The 19759-nt window shown below is 44.0% G+C and overlaps 1 protein-coding gene across 1 annotated transcript; it reads left to right on the forward strand.

Moving 5' to 3' along the window:
* The first annotated feature begins 8057 nt into the window (after window positions 1-8057).
* Window positions 8058-18247, forward strand: LOC309540060 (estradiol 17-beta-dehydrogenase 11-like). Its single transcript, XM_082236674.1, has 7 exons — window positions 8058-8307; window positions 8447-8554; window positions 12099-12230; window positions 14272-14378; window positions 16086-16223; window positions 17360-17476; window positions 17763-18247. Exons 1-7 carry the CDS (start codon window positions 8098-8100, stop codon window positions 17851-17853), a joined length of 903 nt encoding a protein of 300 aa, XP_082092800.1. The 5' UTR covers window positions 8058-8097; the 3' UTR covers window positions 17854-18247.
* The last annotated feature ends 1512 nt before the right edge of the window (window positions 18248-19759 follow it).

Genomic DNA, 19759 nt, shown 5'->3' on the forward strand with positions numbered 1-19759 from the left:
TCTTTTTTGCAGACTTGATCTTCACATATGCATTTTTGTACACTTAATTAGGATGGTGAACTACATTTAGAAGTGTGACTTTCTGGGAATGGAATGCTGCGCTGAAGAGGATTTCTTATTTACCGCCACCAGTCAGACTTTGGTGCACGTAAAACGGCAGGAGCGATAAGTAGTATTTGTGGAATATTGATTTATAACTAATGATTTTTGTGGGCTGACAAAGTGAAGAGTAACTCGACTTGACATTTGGGAATATGTTCTAGTTAAATAAAAGTCTAAGCAGGAATTGAAGTATGTACAGCCGCTGGGAAATGAAGAAGGAGGAAAATAATGATAAAATGCTAAAACATTTTAAGTATTGAAATGGAATTAGGAAATGTATGTTACACTGAGCAAGTAAAGGAGGGAAGAGAAACACCCTGAAAGTAAGAGGCGAAGTCAACTGTTAAAGTTTGTACTAAATTTAAATTAATTTGTTGTTAATTTATTATTTTTTTTGAAAAGCAATACAAATTAATTGGCATAAAAAGAGAAGGATTTGCTGCATTCAGCAGCAGGGATTGCCTTGCAAGGTCCCACAATTATTTGATCCTACTCCAACACTTAACAGCTGTTTGAAGATCGCCAGATTGTGGATGGTCTACATTATGCATACTTGGGAGATGGCAAACAACTGCAGAATGTGCCATATGCTTCTTGTGACTGTTGCAAATATAAGATCAGCCCCAGGCTGAGGTTCCACAGCTGAACTGCTCTGCCCATGTTTTGTTTTTTTTAAATGATATTTTATTAAAGTTTCCAAATTATAACAAGACAAATGAAAAAAGAAAAAGAAAAAAAACCTATAGAAAATAGAAACAGTTAAAAACACATTAATTTTCATAACATATCTTCATATACTTATTTCCCCAGACCTCCTCATCCCTCCCTTTCCTGTATTCCAATTCAATTTGTTAGTTCAGCAAATCCTTACCATCAAGTTTTTGCCCTATTCTAATCTTTCATTACATTACCTTACTCTGTTCTCCTCATTGTCTTATAAAAAACCTTAACCTAAATTTTATTTTTGATAGCTTCTCTTAACCGTTATATTCTTTCCTAATCCCTTAAACTTTTATACTAGAGCCAAGCAATTTCATTTCATGCATCCTTCTAATATTCATCAATTATATAAAATTGTCCTAATAATAAAAAATAAAAGTCTTCATCCAACGTCCCTTCCCCCAGGTCCCGGGTTTGTCAGTCCATTTATCCCATTAAGCTGGCACATTAACCTGGTGATCTTATATCCGAGGCTCTTAAATCCCTTCCATGTTCCTTCCACTGTTTTTCTTCATGTTTTCTTTTCACACGTGTAGTCTCCAATTTAATGCTTTTACTCCTTCCAACCAAAAGGTCCCTTTTCCATAGTCCAAACTGAGCTCCATGTAGTACTTTAATGCATGTTTCAAAGTCCCTCCAAACTTTGGGATCCCCATATCTCCAAGCCTCTCACAATCCACTACCACACTCGGAAAGTCCATATGTCCCTGTTCAGGGGGGTCAATCCAACCCCCCCATTTCCAGTCCAGTCGAAACTTCATCTTTCCGAGTCTGATTTTTACGAAAGTCAATTGCCAATTCCAAAGGGTCATGTTCCTGCAGGGCCGCAACCTCCATCTGTGGCTCCATTTCTGACTCCCAAAGTTCAGTAGAATCTTCTTCTTTCCGCTGTTCTGACAAGGCACAGTCCTGGTATAATTCCTGGGTAAACTCCACACTTTTTTCTACTGCCTGTCTAAGATTTCCCACATTCTGCGTAAGATTTCCAACCGAATCAGTCATCAAATTCATTCCCTCATGAATTTCTTCCAGTAAAGCATTTGTTTCGAGAAAAGCGCACAACAACATTTCTGAACACATTGTCCTTCAAGGTCACCACTCAATTCCCACGGGTTATACTGTAGCGGCTGGAAATTCCCTAGTTACAGTTTCACTATCCCCCCCTAGAGGGAAAACATCTGTTGCAAATTACAAATCCAGCCCCAAAGTTTCTTTTAGTTTTAGATACTTTGTCTATCGTTGTTATTTTTAAGTTGCAAAAAAAAAAAGACAGTGGAATTCCAGTTTTTCCCCTTCTTTTAGCTATCTGTCAAACAGCTTCTGTCCTGGTCAATGAGCTTCAAACATCAATCCTGACACCCCGCTCCCTGGGTCAGGACGGTGGAAAATTACTTTATTTTAAACTTACTTCTGCAGGTTAAAACAGTTCAAAGAAGGCACCCCCTTCTCCTCCTGCTGCCGAAGGGGGGGGGGTTCAGCTATTTTAGGTGATGAAATCCGCTCCTTTAAAATGGTTTTCAAGACTCCAGTTTACTTTGTCTTTGCTTTGTTCCGACTACAGAAAAACGGAAGTTTGACTTCCTGTTAGACCTTCCATTTCAGTGCCGAATTGTCATGAATTTTGAGCCCGATTCCTTTCTTTCCCAATTCCTTAAATTGTGAATCGATTTTCCAAGGTTTAGGTACTCACGATGGTTGTTTTTTTAGAATCCAAATTGTCCAGGAAGAAGGCAGCGTTCCCTGGCAGCGGCTGTGCGGCTTCGCTCCACGGAAATAGCGGTAGACTCTCAGCACCGTGCCACTTCCCCCTCTTCGCTTTGGAGCCCGTTTTTGGGTTCCTTTGCGGGTTGGGGGGGCGCTAAGGGTGCCTGCCGAGTCCCAAGGTCACAGGCTTCATCCGCCTGTGACTTCTAAAGGGTCCCCACTTCGCCGTAGCAGGAAAGACCCGTTTCTCGCGGAGCTTGTCCCTCCGTTTCAGAAGTCTGCCATTGCCGGTGGCGCCACCCCGGAAGTCCTGCTCTGCCCATGTTTTCTCCTCATGTTCCTCCAAAATTGACTGTCCCGTAGTCTAAGCCAATAAAATTCAAACCATTCCTCCTTTGAGGTCTTGAGCGCCATGTTTTGAAACAAGTGAAGTAGAGTGGTACCTCAGGTTACATACGCTTCAGAAATAGTGCTTCAGGTTAAGAACTTTGCTTCAGGATGAGAACAGAAACCGGGCTCCCGCGACGCGGCGTGGCAGCAGCAGGAGGCCCCATTAGCTAAAGTGGTACCTCAGGTTAAGAACAGTTTCAGGTTAAGAATGGACCTCCAGAACGAATTAAGTACTTAACCTGAGGTACCACTGTAACACACATTTCCTCATAAAAGGGGGGCTGGGTTGAAAGAAACAGAGTCTTAAGTTACCTAATTGTACCACTAATCAAATGGCAAGATTCAAATCCCTAACTAAACTTAAGCCTGGAAATGGTAGAAAGTAAGAGGAACCAAAATTGCCAGATGCATCCTCCATCTGGATTTCCCACCAGAGCTAGGCCTCCTTGTGTGTAAAAGTGGAAGGAAAGGTCACCAGCTTGGAGGTTGGTTCCTTTGTCTGAAGTGGTAATGGAGAGGGTGGCTTTCAGTCTTCATCTGGGTCCCTTGAAGAGAGAGCCATAACTGGCAGTGTGTCTTGATCTAACCTGCCAATTTTGACACATGGAAAGCCAAAGTGGTTCAAAACTCAGAAAACAACCCATCCTGTTTCATTAATAATAATAATAATAATAATAATAATAATAATTTAATATTTATACCCCGCCCATCTGGCTGGTTTTCCCAGCCACTCTGGGCGGCTTCCAACAGAATATTAAAATACAAAAACCTATTAAACATTAAAAGCTTCCCTAAACAGGGCTGCCTTCAGATGTCTTCTAAAAGTCTGGCAGTTGTTTTTCTCTTTGACATCAGGTGGGAGGGCATTCCACAGGGCGGGTGCCACTACTGAGAAGGCCCTCAGCCTGGTTCCCTGTAACTTGGCTTCTTGCAGCGAGGGAACCACCAGAAGGCCCTCGGAGCTGGACTTCAGTGTCTGGGCAGAATGATGGGGTTGGAGACGCTCCTTCAGATATACTGGACTGAAATATACTCAGAGTCGCAAAGTGATTTTATGCTCTTTATTCAGCTCATAGTGGTGAGGAGGAATGGAAGTCCCCTCAAAGTATCTGCTTTATATACATTATTTACACAATGGGCTGCACGTGATTGGCTAATTCCGGACTTCTCCTGTAAGCCAATCAGGTTGTGGATTCACTTCTATCTGGAGCTGGATTGGGTGGCTCCTGCCGACCAATCATACTGCTGCATTGTTCTAGGACCAATCAGACTGCTGCATTTTGGATCCTATTGTTCTAGGACCAATCAGACTGCTGCAGTTTGGATCCTATTCAACTCAGTACATAACATGGACCGAGGCCGTTTAGGACTTTAAAGGTCAGCACCAACAGTTTGGGAATGACCGTACCTGTTGTATAGGTCACTAGGGCATGTACCACTCTGGCAAGACAGTCTGCAGGCAGATAGGGTCTCAGCCTGCGTACCAGATGGAGGTGGTAAACAGCTGCCCTGGACACAGAATTAACCTGCGCCTCCATGGACAGCTGTGAGTTCAGAATGACTCCCAGGCTGCGCACCTGGTCCTTCAGGCGCACAGTTACCCCATTCAGGACCAGGGAGTCCTCCACACCTGCCTCACACATTTCCCCCAATGTGTTCACCAAGCAAAAATAAGTTGAACAGGTAGCATTTTACTGTGCTTTCTAGTCACATTTCCTAACTCTGTGAACAAAAGACAAATGATTAAACCACCTCTAAAATTAGTTATGCACATATTCACCTATTTTGCAATGTTTACTGCCCCTTAGCAAATATGTTATTTGGGTTGATTCCAAAGTTTCTGCAGGCACATTTTTTTTTTAGTTAAGTAAACAAGGTAGCCCAGAGTTGGACTGAGGGGAAATGTTTGGGAATTGTGTTCAGATAATGTTTTTCACCCGCCCCCCCATGTTTTTTGATCAGAAATCCAAGTTCAAAACAAATGCATGGGGGACAATACATTCTCATATATTATTTACTTCTTGCCTGGGGTAGCAGTATATATTAGCCTAGTGGGTTAAAAATAATGTCTCCTTCCGTTTGCCTCTAGGAAAGTCATAGAAAAAAAGACCCCCTTCTCCCTTAAGATGTACTTTGAGTTTCTTAGCCATTTAAAAAACCATAAATTAGTAAACCATCTCTTGCTTCATTGTATCTCCTTGCTTTGACACACAGGCCCCCAAACTTTTAATCGCTTCATTCTATGATTGGCCTTTGGTTTGGTCTTCCACCAGTTTCTGAAATTTTGGGTACTTGCCTCAGCAGAAGAGGGTTGTTGAGCTTTTTTGGGAACATCTCAAAAATGTGGTGTCCCCCCATCATTTTTCTTTAAAAAATCACCCTAGTTGCCATATGCCCAGGTTTTCCTGGACATTTTGCTGATTCAGCAAAAATCTGCCCGGACACCATTTTGACAGTCTGATTCCCGGACACGTCCAGGAAAACCCAGATGTATGGCAGTCCCAGACAAGGAATTCCTGGGCTGACTTCCACAAACCAGGTTGGCTGACCTATTGAAGAGCAAATCTGTAAACATGACAAATGGTGTTGATTCGCCGTCTGAGAAGAATCCTTTTGCTTGAGGATACAGATGGTGCCAGGGGAACTGGGTGTGAGGTGACAGGAAAAGGGAGTCTTTTAGCAAGGTGTTCTGGGAAGAAGAAATGAGAGAAGAAAAACTGGGATCCATCTTAGGCAGGTTGGCTGAAGGCTGGCTAGGAGAGATCCCTTGGACTCCAGGGCTGCACTGCTGTAAGAAACCCCTCTTGAAATAAAAATGATGAAAGTGTAAATAGGCGAATAAGCCATATTTCTTAAAGCTACAACAGTGTCCGCGTGTCTCAGTTCTCCAAAGGAGTGAGTGCCTGGAACCCCCTGTGATCTTGCTACTGCTCTGCAGAAACAGGGGAAGGTCCCCAACTCTTGTAACACTGAGCATTTTCAGGGAACCAGGAAGACACTGAAGGAATTAGAGATGGATGAATATGTCCATTTTGGTTTCTCTCTCCTTGTTTTTCTAAGTCGAAGTTCAGTTCTCCACATTTCCACATCAATTTGCTATTTTTTTAAAAATGTATTTTTATTAAAGATTTTCGTGGTTTACAAAAGTATCTGCAATCCTCTCTCTCTCTCTTTTTCTTCAAGTAACATTTTTTACAGATCAGTTTCATTTGTTGAGCCATTAGGAAGAAAAGGGGGAAAGAGGTGGAGGGGGAAAGATGGGTGGGGTTGGGTGGCGATGTTTCTATTATACTTAATATATGTGGGGTTTTGTGTCAGCGTCGCTTGTGCAGGTTCTCTGCTATTCACTTGTGTTTCTTTGGTGGTGAGAGAGGTTGGGGTTGGCCTCGTGTGTGGTTTTTTGTTTGTGATTGGCTGTGGTGATCTTTGTTTTCATGTGTGAGTGGAGTGGGTGTTTTGGATCAGGTTAGTCATATTGATTTGTATGCTGCTGGTGGATTTTTGTCATTGTCTTATTGGGCTGTGTATGTGATAAAGGGGAGCCATACCGGGGTGAAGGCGTCTTCTTATATTTGTCCCCATGTCAGTTTTAGTTTATTGGTTAATTTTTCTAGTAAGGCTGTTTCCCGTACTATTTTGTACCATTGGTCCATGCTTACTCCTGACAGGTCTCTCCAGTGTCTGGTTATGAAGTTTCTGGCTGCTGAATGTAGGTGGGTTATGAGTTCTTTGTGGTGTAAATGGGCATTATTGTCTTGGAAGATGTTTAGTAGGGCCAATTCTGGGGTGATTTCTAATATTTGCTTAGTTATTTTACACAGTTCTCGTACGACTGTTGTCCAGAACAGTTGGATTTTGGGACACTCTCACCACATGTGGAGGCATGTGCCTGTGGAGATGCACCCTCTCCAGCATTTTGGTGAGGTCCCTTTTTTTCTTTTCTTTTTTAGAGTCAGGCACTTGCTCTGTATTATTTTCAGCACTTGCTAAATAGGCAAGCCTATATAATTCTGACATGCAATTTTATTTTATCATGTACCTTAAAAACAACAAAACTGCTTCTCCTCTGTTCTCCCATAGGATGTTTGGGCTTGATTAAGGGGCCCCTTACCTGCACCCCAAGCAATGAAGGTGGCGCTGTGGTCTAAACCACAGAGCCTAGGACTTGGCGATCAGAAGGTCGGCGGTTCAAATCCCCATAACGGGGTGAGCTCCCATTGCTCGGTCCCAGCTCCTGCCAACCTAGCAGTTCGAAAGCACGTCAAAGTGCAAGTAGATAAATAGGTACCGCTCCAGCGGGAAGGTGAACAGCATTTCTGTGCGCTACTCTGGTTCTCCAGAAGCAGCTTGGTCATGCTGGCCACATAACCCGGAAGCTGTCTGCGGACAAACGCCAGCTCCCTCGGCCTATAGAGCAAGATGAGAAGAAGAAGAAGAAGAAGAAGAGTTTGGATTTGATATCCCGCCTTTCACTCCCTTTAAGGAGTCTCAAAGCGGCTAACATTCTCCTTTCCCTTCCTCCCCCACAACAAACACTCTGTGAGGTGAGTGGGGCTGAGAGACTTCACAGAAGCGTGACTGGCCCAAGGTCACCCAGCAGCTGCATGTGGAGGAGCGGAGACGCGAACCCGGTCCCCCAGATTGCGAGACTACCGCTCTTAACCACTACACCACACTGACTGGACCTAACGGTCAGGGGTACCTTTACCTTTACCTGCACCCCAAACCCAGTTTGAGCACTGGACTATTTAGATTGGCTGGGACACATTGGTCAGCTTAATGTCTGAGAGAGGGGCTAGGAGGCTAAAGGAAGAACAGCAGATTGAGTGATTATATTATCAGGGTGGGGGGGGGACTTTTTTCTCCATTTTCCAAAGCCAATAAGGATACATTTCTACTTCCACTTCCAGCCAGCCAAGCCAAGCCAAGGAGACCAGGGACTTGTGGCTGTTCTCATGGGATGGGGGCTTGAGGCTGTTCAGTGGGGTGTCAATTAGGCAGGCATAAATCTGCAAAATGTTTGCATGGAAAACCAGATCTTTGGAGCATTGCATCAGGAGCGTTGAGGGTAGCTGCATGGCCATGTGGAACCTAGCCAAGGCATTAGTTTCTGATTAATAAATAACAGCGTGCATACAGGTGTGCACTGGTCTCAGTGTGCAGAACTTTTCTCAAAAGAAGATGCATCTCTTGCTAGAGATCCCTGTGTTTTTTCTTGTAGTCCTCTACTCCTATTTAGAGGCTCTTGTCAAGCTTTTCATTCCCGTGAAGGAAAAATGTGTCAGCGGACAAATTGTTCTGATCACTAGATCTGGCCATGGGCTTGGGAGAGCCACTGCTTACGAATTTGCGAGGCGTCAGTGCAAGTTAGTTCTGTGGGATATCAACAAGGTATGATTGCTTTATTACTAGGATTAGAGCTGGGTTAGTCTACACTGACTGGACCTTTTTCAATAGCATCCTCTAAAAGAATTTTAACTGGTTTTTGAGGCCCTTTCCCAGTGAGCTTTCAATCCCTTTCCACTTCTAGAATGGCGTTGAAGAAACTGCTGAAGAATGCAGGAGGCTGGGAGTCACAGCGCATGCTTTTGTGGTGGACTGTAGCAAGAAAGAGGACATCTACAGCGCTGCAGAGAAGGTGAGCCTTCAGATTCCCCCAAAGGCTTCCCAAAGGCTTCCCCAACCTGCTATGATGCCAGTATCCTAAAGTTCAGCTCCTGCCAACCTAGCAGTTCAAAAACACGCCAGTGCAAGTAGATAAATAGGTACCACTGCGGTGGGAAGGTAAACGGTGTTTCCGTATGCTCTGGTTTCTGTCACTGTGTTCCATTGCTCCAGAAGTGGTTTAGTCATGCTGGCCACATGACCCGGAAAGCTGTCTGTGGACAAACGCCGGCTCCCTCAGCCTGAAAGCGAGATGAGCACCACAACCCCATAGTAACTTTTGAAAGGACTTAACTGTCCAGGGGTCCTTTAGCTTTTTACCTAAAGTTCAGCAAATTATTAAATATTGCTATTTGTTATTTATATAATATCGCTATTAGTGCACACCCTCCTCCTCCTTTGGCAATCACTCATAGCCGAGTAAGATTGTCTTCCATAAACACGGTTTTAACAATGAGTCCGTAAGTGACTGTGGAGGCCAATTCTGGATCCACACATCCTTCCATAGTGGGGACATAGGTTTCCAGGTGGGAGTTGATCACGGTGTGGATTTGCCAAGTGTGCCTTCCTCTTAGCATACTTCTCCCTTGCGTCCTGAGTTTGAGTGTCTTTGGTAAAGGCTATTCTCCAACTGAAGCACTCACAGGCCAGTGTTTCCCAATTGTCAGTGTTTATACTACATTTTTTAAGATTTGCCTTGAGACAGCCTTTAAACCTCTTTTGTTGACCACCAGCATTACGCTTTCCCTTTTTAAGTTCGGAATAGAGTAGTTGCTTTGGAAGATGATCATCAGGCATCCGCACAACATGACCAGTCCAATGAAGTTGGTGTTGAAGAATTGGCAGGGGGTTGGACTCGATGGCCCTTGTGGTCTCTTCCAACTCTATGATTCTATGATTCTATGATTCTAATCATTGCTTCAACACTGGTGATCTTTGCTTCTACCAGTACACTGATATTAGTTCTCCTGTCTTCCCATGAACAGGAATGGTAGGAGTGGTAAGTCACTGTCAAAGATCACTGAAATGGAGGCCTTGATAATGCCACTGCTAGGGTTTTGCCAACAGCATCAGCTTACTACACTTTTTACTGATAGCTGATCCATGGCCATTTGATGTACCTTTGGGGCCTATTAATTTGGTGTGTATTTATTATTGGCTGGTTAACCTGCAGGCCTGTCATTTCTTTCACAGGACTGTATTTGAATGGTAACGGTTTTCATTTCATATTATTGCTAGCTGATGAAGATTTATCATTGAAAGAGTTCATTATCCTGAAAGACCTTTGACCTTTGAGAGTGACCTACCACTCCCACCATTCCTGTTCATGGCACATTTATTTGTTTTTGTTTTTTTAAAATGATATTTATTGAAAAAAGAACTTTTTATAATTACAAAGAAAAAAGAAAAAGTTACAAAGAAAAAAGACAAAAACACAAAAACACAAAAACAAAAATAAAAAATAAAAACCATCACTTTCAAATTCTCCATTTTCATTACCTTCTTTCCATGACCTCCTCCTCCTCCCATCTCTTGTATCTTGGAACATTTATTTGATTCTTATTAGTTTGTGACTCCATGCACATATTATATGTCTTCTGTTTATGAATTTTGAAACCGTATAGTGTTATAAAAATATTGTCTGTATATTATTAGCTGACTTGTTGCTTGTTGCTGTTTAGAGTGTTCTGATTTGCAACACACGGGATTTTCTTTGGGTTATACCAAGTCAGATCATTGGACTTTCTAGCTCAGTATTCTCCACAATGATTAGGAGTAGTTCTCCAGAGTTTTGAGCAGGAACCTTTCCCAGCCCTCCCTGGAATTGTTAAGGATTGAGCCTGAGACCTTCTGAGGTGTTACACATATCTAGGCTTCATTATCAGCTTAGCAGCAGGAATGCTTGGGAAATGATAGGTTGCATGCGGAAGACTTAAAGGAAAACATGCCCATAGCTTCTTGTGCAAGATGGTTTCTCATTCTCATTCCATTTGTTTTATATTAAGTAAGCGGCGTTGCAAAGAGAGGTGTCTATTGCTCGTTGGCAGCTAGCCAAATTGCAGAGATATATTCAGTGGAGATTTGTGCAATAGGTCTCCCAGGGCAATGCACCAGTAAAAAAATAAAATATTTTTTAAAGTCCTGCACTATCTCAAAACCAGGCTCTTTCTCCTACCATCAAATCCTTCCACTTCACCTGAGAGAGACCTGTGGAAACATTTCTGTCCCTCTCCTCTTCTCCGCAGAATCAGCTCTCTGCACTGCTCATACTGGAGATCCCTCCATGGTGGAGAGTTCTGGAGAGCTCAAAAATCTTGTTCCTAGTTTTGCAAAACTTTGTTTACTCCTAATAAATGCATTGCCCTTTTAAATCATCATCATAATCTTATTTGTATGTTGCCTTTCCATAGTAAAAACCATGCACAAGGCAGCTTACATGAAAAGATTTACATAAATACAAGTATAATGAAATTAGCCAAAAACAATTAACAAAACACATCACAAAGAACACAACCAAACTGAACAACTTCCACATAAATCATGAGATCTAAAAAAAATTATCAATAACAGCAAAAAAAAAAAAAAAAACCAACAACCCCACCCCGAAACAATACCCCGGCCAAAGAGTCTGTTCAGCAGCTTCAGCTTTTGTAGCTGGAGTCAGTCTGGAACCCACCCTCCCAGGCCAGGTGGGGAAAGGCAGGGAGCAGGTCTTCCAGGACTCACAGCCAAGATGGAATAATAAATGGAATAAAAACAGCCAATAATGAAAATAATGGACCAACTGGACTTCTTATGCTTTTTGTTTTAATTAGGGGTTCAGGACAAGATCCTGTCAAAGTTAAGCACTTTCCCTAACCCTAACCCTATTGACTTCAATGGGGGGGGAAGAAATTTAACAATAAAAAATTGCTTTATGCTACAATCTAGTACCCACCTGCCTGGGAGCAAGCCTTATTGAACTCCATAGGATTTCATTCGGGGTAGACATGCACAGAATGGCACTGTTATGGCTTCATTAACCCACTCAGCAGGGTCAATGACAAAGGTGAGTCATGCAAACCTACCTGTCCATACTCACTGGCGATAGCAAAATGAATATGAGAAATTCAAGAAAGTTGCAATCCTGGCACATACGCTTGTGGAGATTGAGGCACAGGATCATCCTACATTTCTGCATAAAATTTGAATGTGCTTATTTATATTTACAGTATAGATGCCCCGGGGAAAGGAAGGCATTGAGCAGCTGCTAAAGGTGTTCTGTGCTGACACTGTGCTTTGCAGTGTGTCCAACCACCCTATAAGCAAACTAATGGTTTTTTTAAAAAAAGTTTCTAAAGGGAGGATCTAGGAAGTACAGAGCTTGCCACAAAAGACACGGGGGCTCATTCCCTAAAACCCTAATCTAACCTGTAATCTGTAATTTTATTATTATTTGCATTTATTCATTCCATACATCATAAAATGTCTCAGAGCAGCTAAACACCTCTGCCCTATATTACTCCCTTTCTTTAAAGGTGAGAAAGGAGATTGGTGATGTGGACATCTTGATGAACAACGCTGGGGTGATCTCCCCAACAGACGTGCTGTCAACTGAGGATCAAGCCATCCAAAAAATGTTTGAAGTCAACATCCTTGCTCACTACTGGGTAATAAAGAATCATTAAGCACAGCCCTGTTGCAAGAACAGCCCTATGAACCCATCATTGTGTAATGGGAGTTACTGGCAATGCTTGCCATGATCTCCTATAGCCTTCAGGCAACCAACTGGCCTCCAGATTATTTGAATGACAAGCTTTCATGGTAGTCCTGGCAGGGGCTGATGGGAGTTGTAGTTCAAAACATTTGGAAGGTGCCATGCTGCCGAAAGGGCGGACTACTCTCTCACATGGATAATGTTGGAGCGTTCCCATGAGTGCCACAGGGCAGACTGGTGTTATGTTGTTGGAAAAGGCGATCATCTCCCCCGCCCCCCAGTTATATTTTATTAAATTTTCAAAAACAATCACATATACACTCCAATACATAATATTTCTTTTCTTTTGCTGACTTCCCACCCCATCATCTGATGTGACATTACACTGGAATGAAAAGATGCAGCGTGGTTCAGCGCTGTTTTATTAGTGCAGCACAGCACTAATTTCGTTTTCATTTCTGCATCTGGTTTTCAAATTTATACCATAAATTGTTCTGCTCATCCTATGGATTGAAGACGTGTGATATTAAATAACGCATGTACATAAAGAACTAGGGTCCCTTCTCCTTGCCCCTCCCCACTGTAATTGCCACTTGCACTCGGAAGACGGGAGAGTGGAACCTACGTGACTGCATTGGCCCCTACGGAATAAAACCCACTTCAGAATAAATAAAGGAAACTAAGAACAAACCAACCTGAAACAACAACAGCAGAGTTGGTACAACAGTCGCTACTGTTTTACTAAATGGCTGACTTCTATGGAAAGTTACCAGGGCTGTCATACCCATAGGTGCTAGGGGTGCAGGGCACCCAGCCCCCGGACTCTCAGGGACGCCAGACTGAGAGTCCGGGGCCGAGATTTGGAGTCCAGGGATTGGGAAGAGCCGACAGCCACTGCCGAGTGGAGCAGAGCCCATCGGAGCGCCACAGCTCTTCTGTGGGCGAGCAAGACACTGAGGCAGCTGGCCGGCTCTGCCCTCCTGCACACCTGGGATTGGTGGGCCGTTGAGAGGCCCGCCCAGTGCATGCTGCTCACATGAGGCGCCCGGCTTCACTCAGTTGCCGCTGCCACCTCCTCACACTCAACTGTTGTTGCGCTGGTGTGCTGGTCCCGGGGGGGTTACCGTGCAGCGTGGTCTAAGTCTGGTCCTAGGTCGAGGGTAAGGAGGCTGTCTGTCAGGGGCAGAGCGAGGTCCAAAGTGAGGAGTCGGACGTGGTCAGGAACTCAGGAGAGCAGGTCAGGGTGCCGGCAGGAACAGGATACCAATGATGTTGTTCCCGCAACTTGGGTCTGGGCTGACTGGCCTTTATCTCCTCTGAGGCCTAAGGTGGCCCCGGCCCACAGGTGACTCGCCTCTCCTGGCCTTAAGGTGAGCACTCCTCCTGAGAGAACTTAGTTCCCTCCGCTTCTCTGCTCTGAGCCTCTGCAGCTCAGGAGAGGCTGGAGGGTTACTGGACCCAGAGGCAACCTCACCTTCCCCTGACAGGGCTGGGAGAGGGGCACCTGTAGGCAATGGGTCCTCCATCCCCTCAGGAGCCAGAGCGGATTCAGCTGGTGTCTGCTCCTGAGGATCTAGCACAAGTGAGTGCCCTTCCGATTCAAGCCCCTGCCATGGCTCAGCCGGCCCTGGAGGCGGGGACTTCTGTGCAGGCTGGGATTCCTCAGGTTCAGCCTCTGAATCAGATTCCCAGGCCATCATAGCTGGGCTCTGCTTGCCCGTCCCCCAGGTGCCCCCCTTTGCTCTGCTGCCACTGCTGCCTTGGGCTCCTCTATTGCTGCTGAGGTGGCTGGCAAAGCCAGCTCTGCTGTGCGCGACTCACCAGCCCGCCCTAAAAAAGGGTCATCAATTTGGGGTTTCTCCTCCCTAAAAACAGGTCAACAACTCTGGGCAAACTGGGGGGGGGGAAGGTTGCCGGGCGGATCTTTGCACCCCGGTGCCGCATATGCTTAAGACGGCCCTGAAAGTTACCCCCCTTTCTTTTTAAACTTTCAGACCGCAAAAGCATTTCTACCAACCATGATGAAGAACAACCACGGCCATATCATCACCGTGGCTTCTGCTGGGGGACACATAGTGGCTCCATTCCTCGTGGCTTATTGGTGCGTATATAGGAGAGACATTTCCCCACCAGCAGAAATAAAAGAAGCCATAAAATAATACCCTACTCTTGTTAAATTTGTGAGTAAATTTACCTGTATTGGTTTTATTTACCCAACAAGTGATTTTATACGGAATCTGACCTTTTGAGAAATGCAGCTTATAGGAAGAATACTTTGGATGAGATTCAGCTTTTTCTTCCTCCCCTCTCCCAGTGTGTGCACCCCAGAAATGTTTTCCCGAGGGTCCCCCAGCTATCTGGAGGACATTCTGAGTATGTGTGAGGAGCAGCCACAGAGAGGACGGGGTGGGTGTGTTCTGTTGTACAAGTGGACATTTGCCGCACAAGCAGAATGGCATTTCCTGTTCTAAATGTAGCTCCTGCTCCTGTTTCAGAAGCTGCACCCATGGATTGCCAATGGTGTGGTGCCATTTTCTGGGAGCATGAATGTCTGTGGTGTGGAAGGCAAGGGTTCAGAAGTTCTGGAATTCAGGCAGAAGCTCTTTGGACTACATCATAAGTGTCCAGCCAATGCCAATACATACATGAAGTCCATGAGCTTGTGATTCTTAATTTATATACTGCTTCTTGGACCAGAGGTCCCCACTTTGGTGAACAGTGCATGGATGCCACCAAAGATACAATGAAACTACCATGAAATGCAATAAGCCAATCATTTGTCAAAATTATGATACATGTAAGGCAGTGGAATCACAGCATCGGGCAGGGGTGGGGAAATTGTGACCCTCCATATGTTGCTGGACTCTCAACTCCCATCAGTCCTGGTCAGCATGGCCAATATAGTGAGGGATGATGGGAATTGCAGTCCAGCAACAGTTGACACACCACCATTTCTCAATCCCTGGTGCAGTAGGAGAAGAATAAAATAATTCCCTCCCAAACTAAAGGATTACAGAGTGTTCTCACCATTTCCACATCCCACATGCTTAGGAGCTAGAAACCTGAGCCCAGTCAACAAGAGATCACCATAACCATAGTCATCTTACTTTAACCAGAGGAATTGAGTGGTGCTTGATTGCTAACCTAAAGCTAATTCTCATGACCCTGGGATTGCTAAATGGGTGAAGATTTCACTGAATATCCAAATCCCAGTTGGCCAAAATGTGCTTCCAGTAGCTGAACAGCAGTTGAGTGGCAAAAGCACATGCATGCATTGTAAAATTCGCATGTAGGAGTAAATATACAAACGATCTGAAAAGTAATTGTAATGAACAGATTGTGCTAGTAGGATTGCAAGAAGTTTTGTAAGGATGATTATTTGAAATATTGCAAGAAAGACTATTAGGAGAACTATTAGTTAATGATAATAAAGAGTAACAGAGAAATTAAGAAATGCAGAATAAGTGATAAAGAACAGAAAATCATCAGAGGTGTTGACGGAAGTCTAAAATATTGTATAAGACAAGAAGTTATATTATATGATTGTTGGAGATGATATGTTAAAAAAACTAATAAAAATGTATATTTAAAAAATATAAAATTACCATGTGGAGAAGCAGCTTATAAGTCTACTCTATAACAAATACAATCACTCCATATGTGTAGGTCTGAGGTTAGTGAGGGCCGACAGCTCTAAAACAGCTCCATGTTGTCCCTGAATATTTGTGATGTTTCATGTGAGATTTGTATTGTGCAGAAGGCAATCATGATCATCCAGCCACTAAGATATGTCCAAAATTTCTCGTAGCTCATCCAAATTCGCTGCAGTTGGGCTCCACCGAGCTCTGACAGAAGAGCTGTCTGCATTGAAGAAAGACGGGGTCAAGACTTCATGCATCTGCCCTATGTTTATAAATTCTGACTTTGTCAAAAATCCGTCGTCAAGGTACTGAATAAGAAAGGTGTGACATTGACAGTTAGAAAAATCCAATGTTAAAAGTGCCCTTTTGTAGTGCCAGCCATTGTCCTTCCTTTCCTTTTGTTCCATCTATTGTTGTGTCCCAGATGTCTTTTCTTTATTGAACATTCATGATGATTTGTGCTTATCAAGATGTTATTTTGGCAGTTGTCAGGGAACTGCCATCGGAGCCAGGGGGAGAGGGAGGGCTCCAGAGGGATTCCGGAGAGCGTCCCGGGAGGGAGAGAAGCAGCACATCTTCTGGGGAAGGAAATCAGCGTAGTACCAGTGGAGAAGGGGGGCAGATGGGGGAATCGGCGAGGTGGCTCCATTACTCCTCGCCGGGGACCAGCAGGGAGAGCACGGGTCCTCCGCTGCCCACACCCTCCCTGCGCAGAAGGCTTCTGCGCAGGGAGAGTAGGCAGAGACTAGGCGTCAAAGAACTTCTTTGCTGGAAGAAGTTCAAGAAACGCCCACTGACGGATTCTGCCAGCGATTGAGACAGCCATGGGCGAGTGGCTGTCCAGACAGAAAGGGTTCACTCAGGCAATCCAGCCAGGTGTGGCTCCGATTTACGCACGAGCAAGCCCTAGAACCATTACAGCGGTCATACATAATATCACTTTCAATACTCTTTTTGCAGGTCATACTGCTTCATTTCCAACAGTAACTTCCTGCTGAAATCCTGTAACTTTTCACGCCACAGATTATATCGGTGGCATGGCTTGGTTTTTTGTCGTGCTTTCCAGACAGCAATAATGTGGTAGGTGGTATTGGGGAAGCGTCGCAGCACAACAAATAAAGCAAAATAAATCCACCACTAAAGCACTTTTATAGCATCAGAGAGCATGTTGCAGAATATTGCTGCAATAAAATAACGGTCTGGAGTGGCCCAGCCTCTTTTAAAAATAATCTGAGTTTCCATTTAGATTTGTTTCAGGTCGTTCAGTTAAAAGAAATCCTCCCCTACCTTCTCTTGTGTTTTGGCTTCATTTACCTGTGCTCCAGGCCTATCATGTGAGCATCATCCCATTGCCTGATTTTTGTACTGGTCGCAAGTTCCAAGCCTTGACCTTGCAAAGAATATGCAAATAGAATGTTGCTTTTTTCCTCTCTAACTTCAGATTAATGCCTCCATTGGAGCCTGAAGAAGTTGCAAGTCAAGCAATGAAGGGAATTCTCACCAATGAGAGCATGATTTTCATCCCACGATTTCTGAAAGTCAGTGTCATGCTGGATAGGTAAGTATGCTGAAAAATTAAAGCCAACTACTAAATGTATTTTTTTTAAAAACAAAACACAAAAACCAAAACCACTTTTGGCCTAATTAATGTGTCTGTTGCTTTCAGAGTGTTACTTCCAGGTAGACAAATGACAGGGAACATATAGGTCTTCACATGACTATAACTTCAGTCATCCCTTACCATTGCCGTGCTGGCCACAGCTGATGGGAGTCAAAGTCCAACATTTAGAAAGTTGCAGGATGCCCAACACTGAAAAACTAATATATCTTCCTCTTTTCTCCAGGTTTCTTCCAGCTCGTGGAGCTAAAGCTTTGTGGAAGTTGAATAAACTTAATTTTGATTTTACCATTGGATACAAGGACAAGGAAAACTAAGGGGATAGGATTCCCGTTTTTAATTGCTTTTAACTCTTTGAAGCTGTAATTCTGGATAGAATCTAATCTGTTATGAAACCTATCATACACCTCCTCCTTGTAGCAAGTAGCTCCATCAACCTATGTATGCATGAATGGCACGGAGAAATCAACTTTTCCTTGCAACTGAAATGATGTCTTCCTATCTCTTAAGAATGGTGTAATCCAGAGTTAAGTTTCCTCCCTCCGTAAACAAAGAAATAATAATGTTTTGTATCATGAAATGAATGAAGCCTCTAACTCAGTTCTTTCAGGGAGAAATGCAAAATGTCACTGGACAGTGGATGAGGCATTTACAACTTTCCCCTTGAAGTATGAAATAATGCAGCAGAATCCAATAAACATGAGTGTGAAATATGGTTTTCCTACTGTGTGATCATGGATGTAATGTTGGTGGGAGACAGGGAAGGATGTCTCCTTCATACTTTACAAACTATGCTAGGAAATATCAGGTTCAAACAATTAATAGCATGAATATTTATGCGTGCCCACATTTTTTCACTCATGTGATCCTTTGTTTTGTGCCTGGAAAATGCATGTCACAATGGCAAGTAATTTAGTATTTCCTGCTGAGTGTCTACAAACAGATCACATGATGTGTATCTGGCTGATTTTGCCCATTCCTGGATGTTTCTCTCCCATCGAAACCAACCTTTGCCACTAGTATTACCATTAGCATGGCGTCAGTCATTGCCCCGTAATTACTGCCGTTATCAGTGAGTCATACTTTCTACTTGCATGTCAAGTTAATATTGCCCTGCCATTGCTTAATTAATTCTATGGCATTGCCAGCTAAACATTTGAATTGCAGATATATCATGATTTGTGAAATAAGGGTGGAACTATGTAGAGTCGAACAGTAGGGCTGGGCGATACCTAGTTTTCAACACCATGATATATCACCAGCTAAACATCACAATAGACTTGTATATCACAATGTCTGAAATAAGGATGCAACTATGTAGAGGCATTGGCTGGCCTCACGGTTTTCCCCACATTGTGATTTTTGCATAGTGTACACACACACACACACACACACACACACACACACACACACACACCATGATTCACAATATATTGCCAGGTCAAAAATTATGAAACAAGTATCACAATATGGATTTCAAACCAGTTTGGGATGATATATTGATATATCGCCCAGCCCTTGTGGAGACATGGCAATAGCAAAGCCTGGATAGCTCAGCTGGTGCTGGTAACGCCAAGGTTGCAGGTTCGATCCCTGTGTAGGACAGCTGCATTGCAGCCAGTTGTACTAGATGATCCTCAGGTCCTCTTGTTGTTTAGTCGTGTCCAACTCTTCGTGACCCCATGGACCAGAGCACGCCAGGCACTCCCATCTTCCACTGCCTCCCGCAGTTTGGTCAAACTCATGTTAGTAGCTTTGAGAACACTGTCCAACCATCTCGCCCTCTGTCGTCCCCTTCTCCTTGTGCCCTCCATCTTTCCCAGCATCTCCTTGTGCCCTCCATCTTTCCCCTTCTCCTTGTGCCCTCCATCTTTCCCAGCATCAGGGTCTCCATCTTTCCCAGCATCAGGGTCCTCTACAATTCTATAATTCTATGATTGTATGGCTGTGGTGTTGCTGCTGCTTACTAAAAAGGAAGAGAGGCAAGGGAACTGCAAGGGGGAGCTGCACAGGCACACCGCCAGTGGAACTGGCTCTGCCAGTACACCCACACAGTCACAAACTTGCTACCAGCTCATCGCTCTTCCTCCTCGAAAGCAACAAGGAGCTTCTAGGGCTGCCTCGCGGCATCTCTGCCTTAATGGATGAGCTGCTCCCGTAAGGTGGCATATAAACGTAAAGAATGGAAGAAAGTACATGATTGCAACATACCAAGAAGCAATA

The sequence above is a fragment of the Podarcis vaucheri genome, assembly GCF_965113315.1.
Source record: "Podarcis vaucheri genome assembly, chromosome: 9".
NCBI classification, from domain to species: Eukaryota; Metazoa; Chordata; class Lepidosauria; order Squamata; family Lacertidae; genus Podarcis; species Podarcis vaucheri.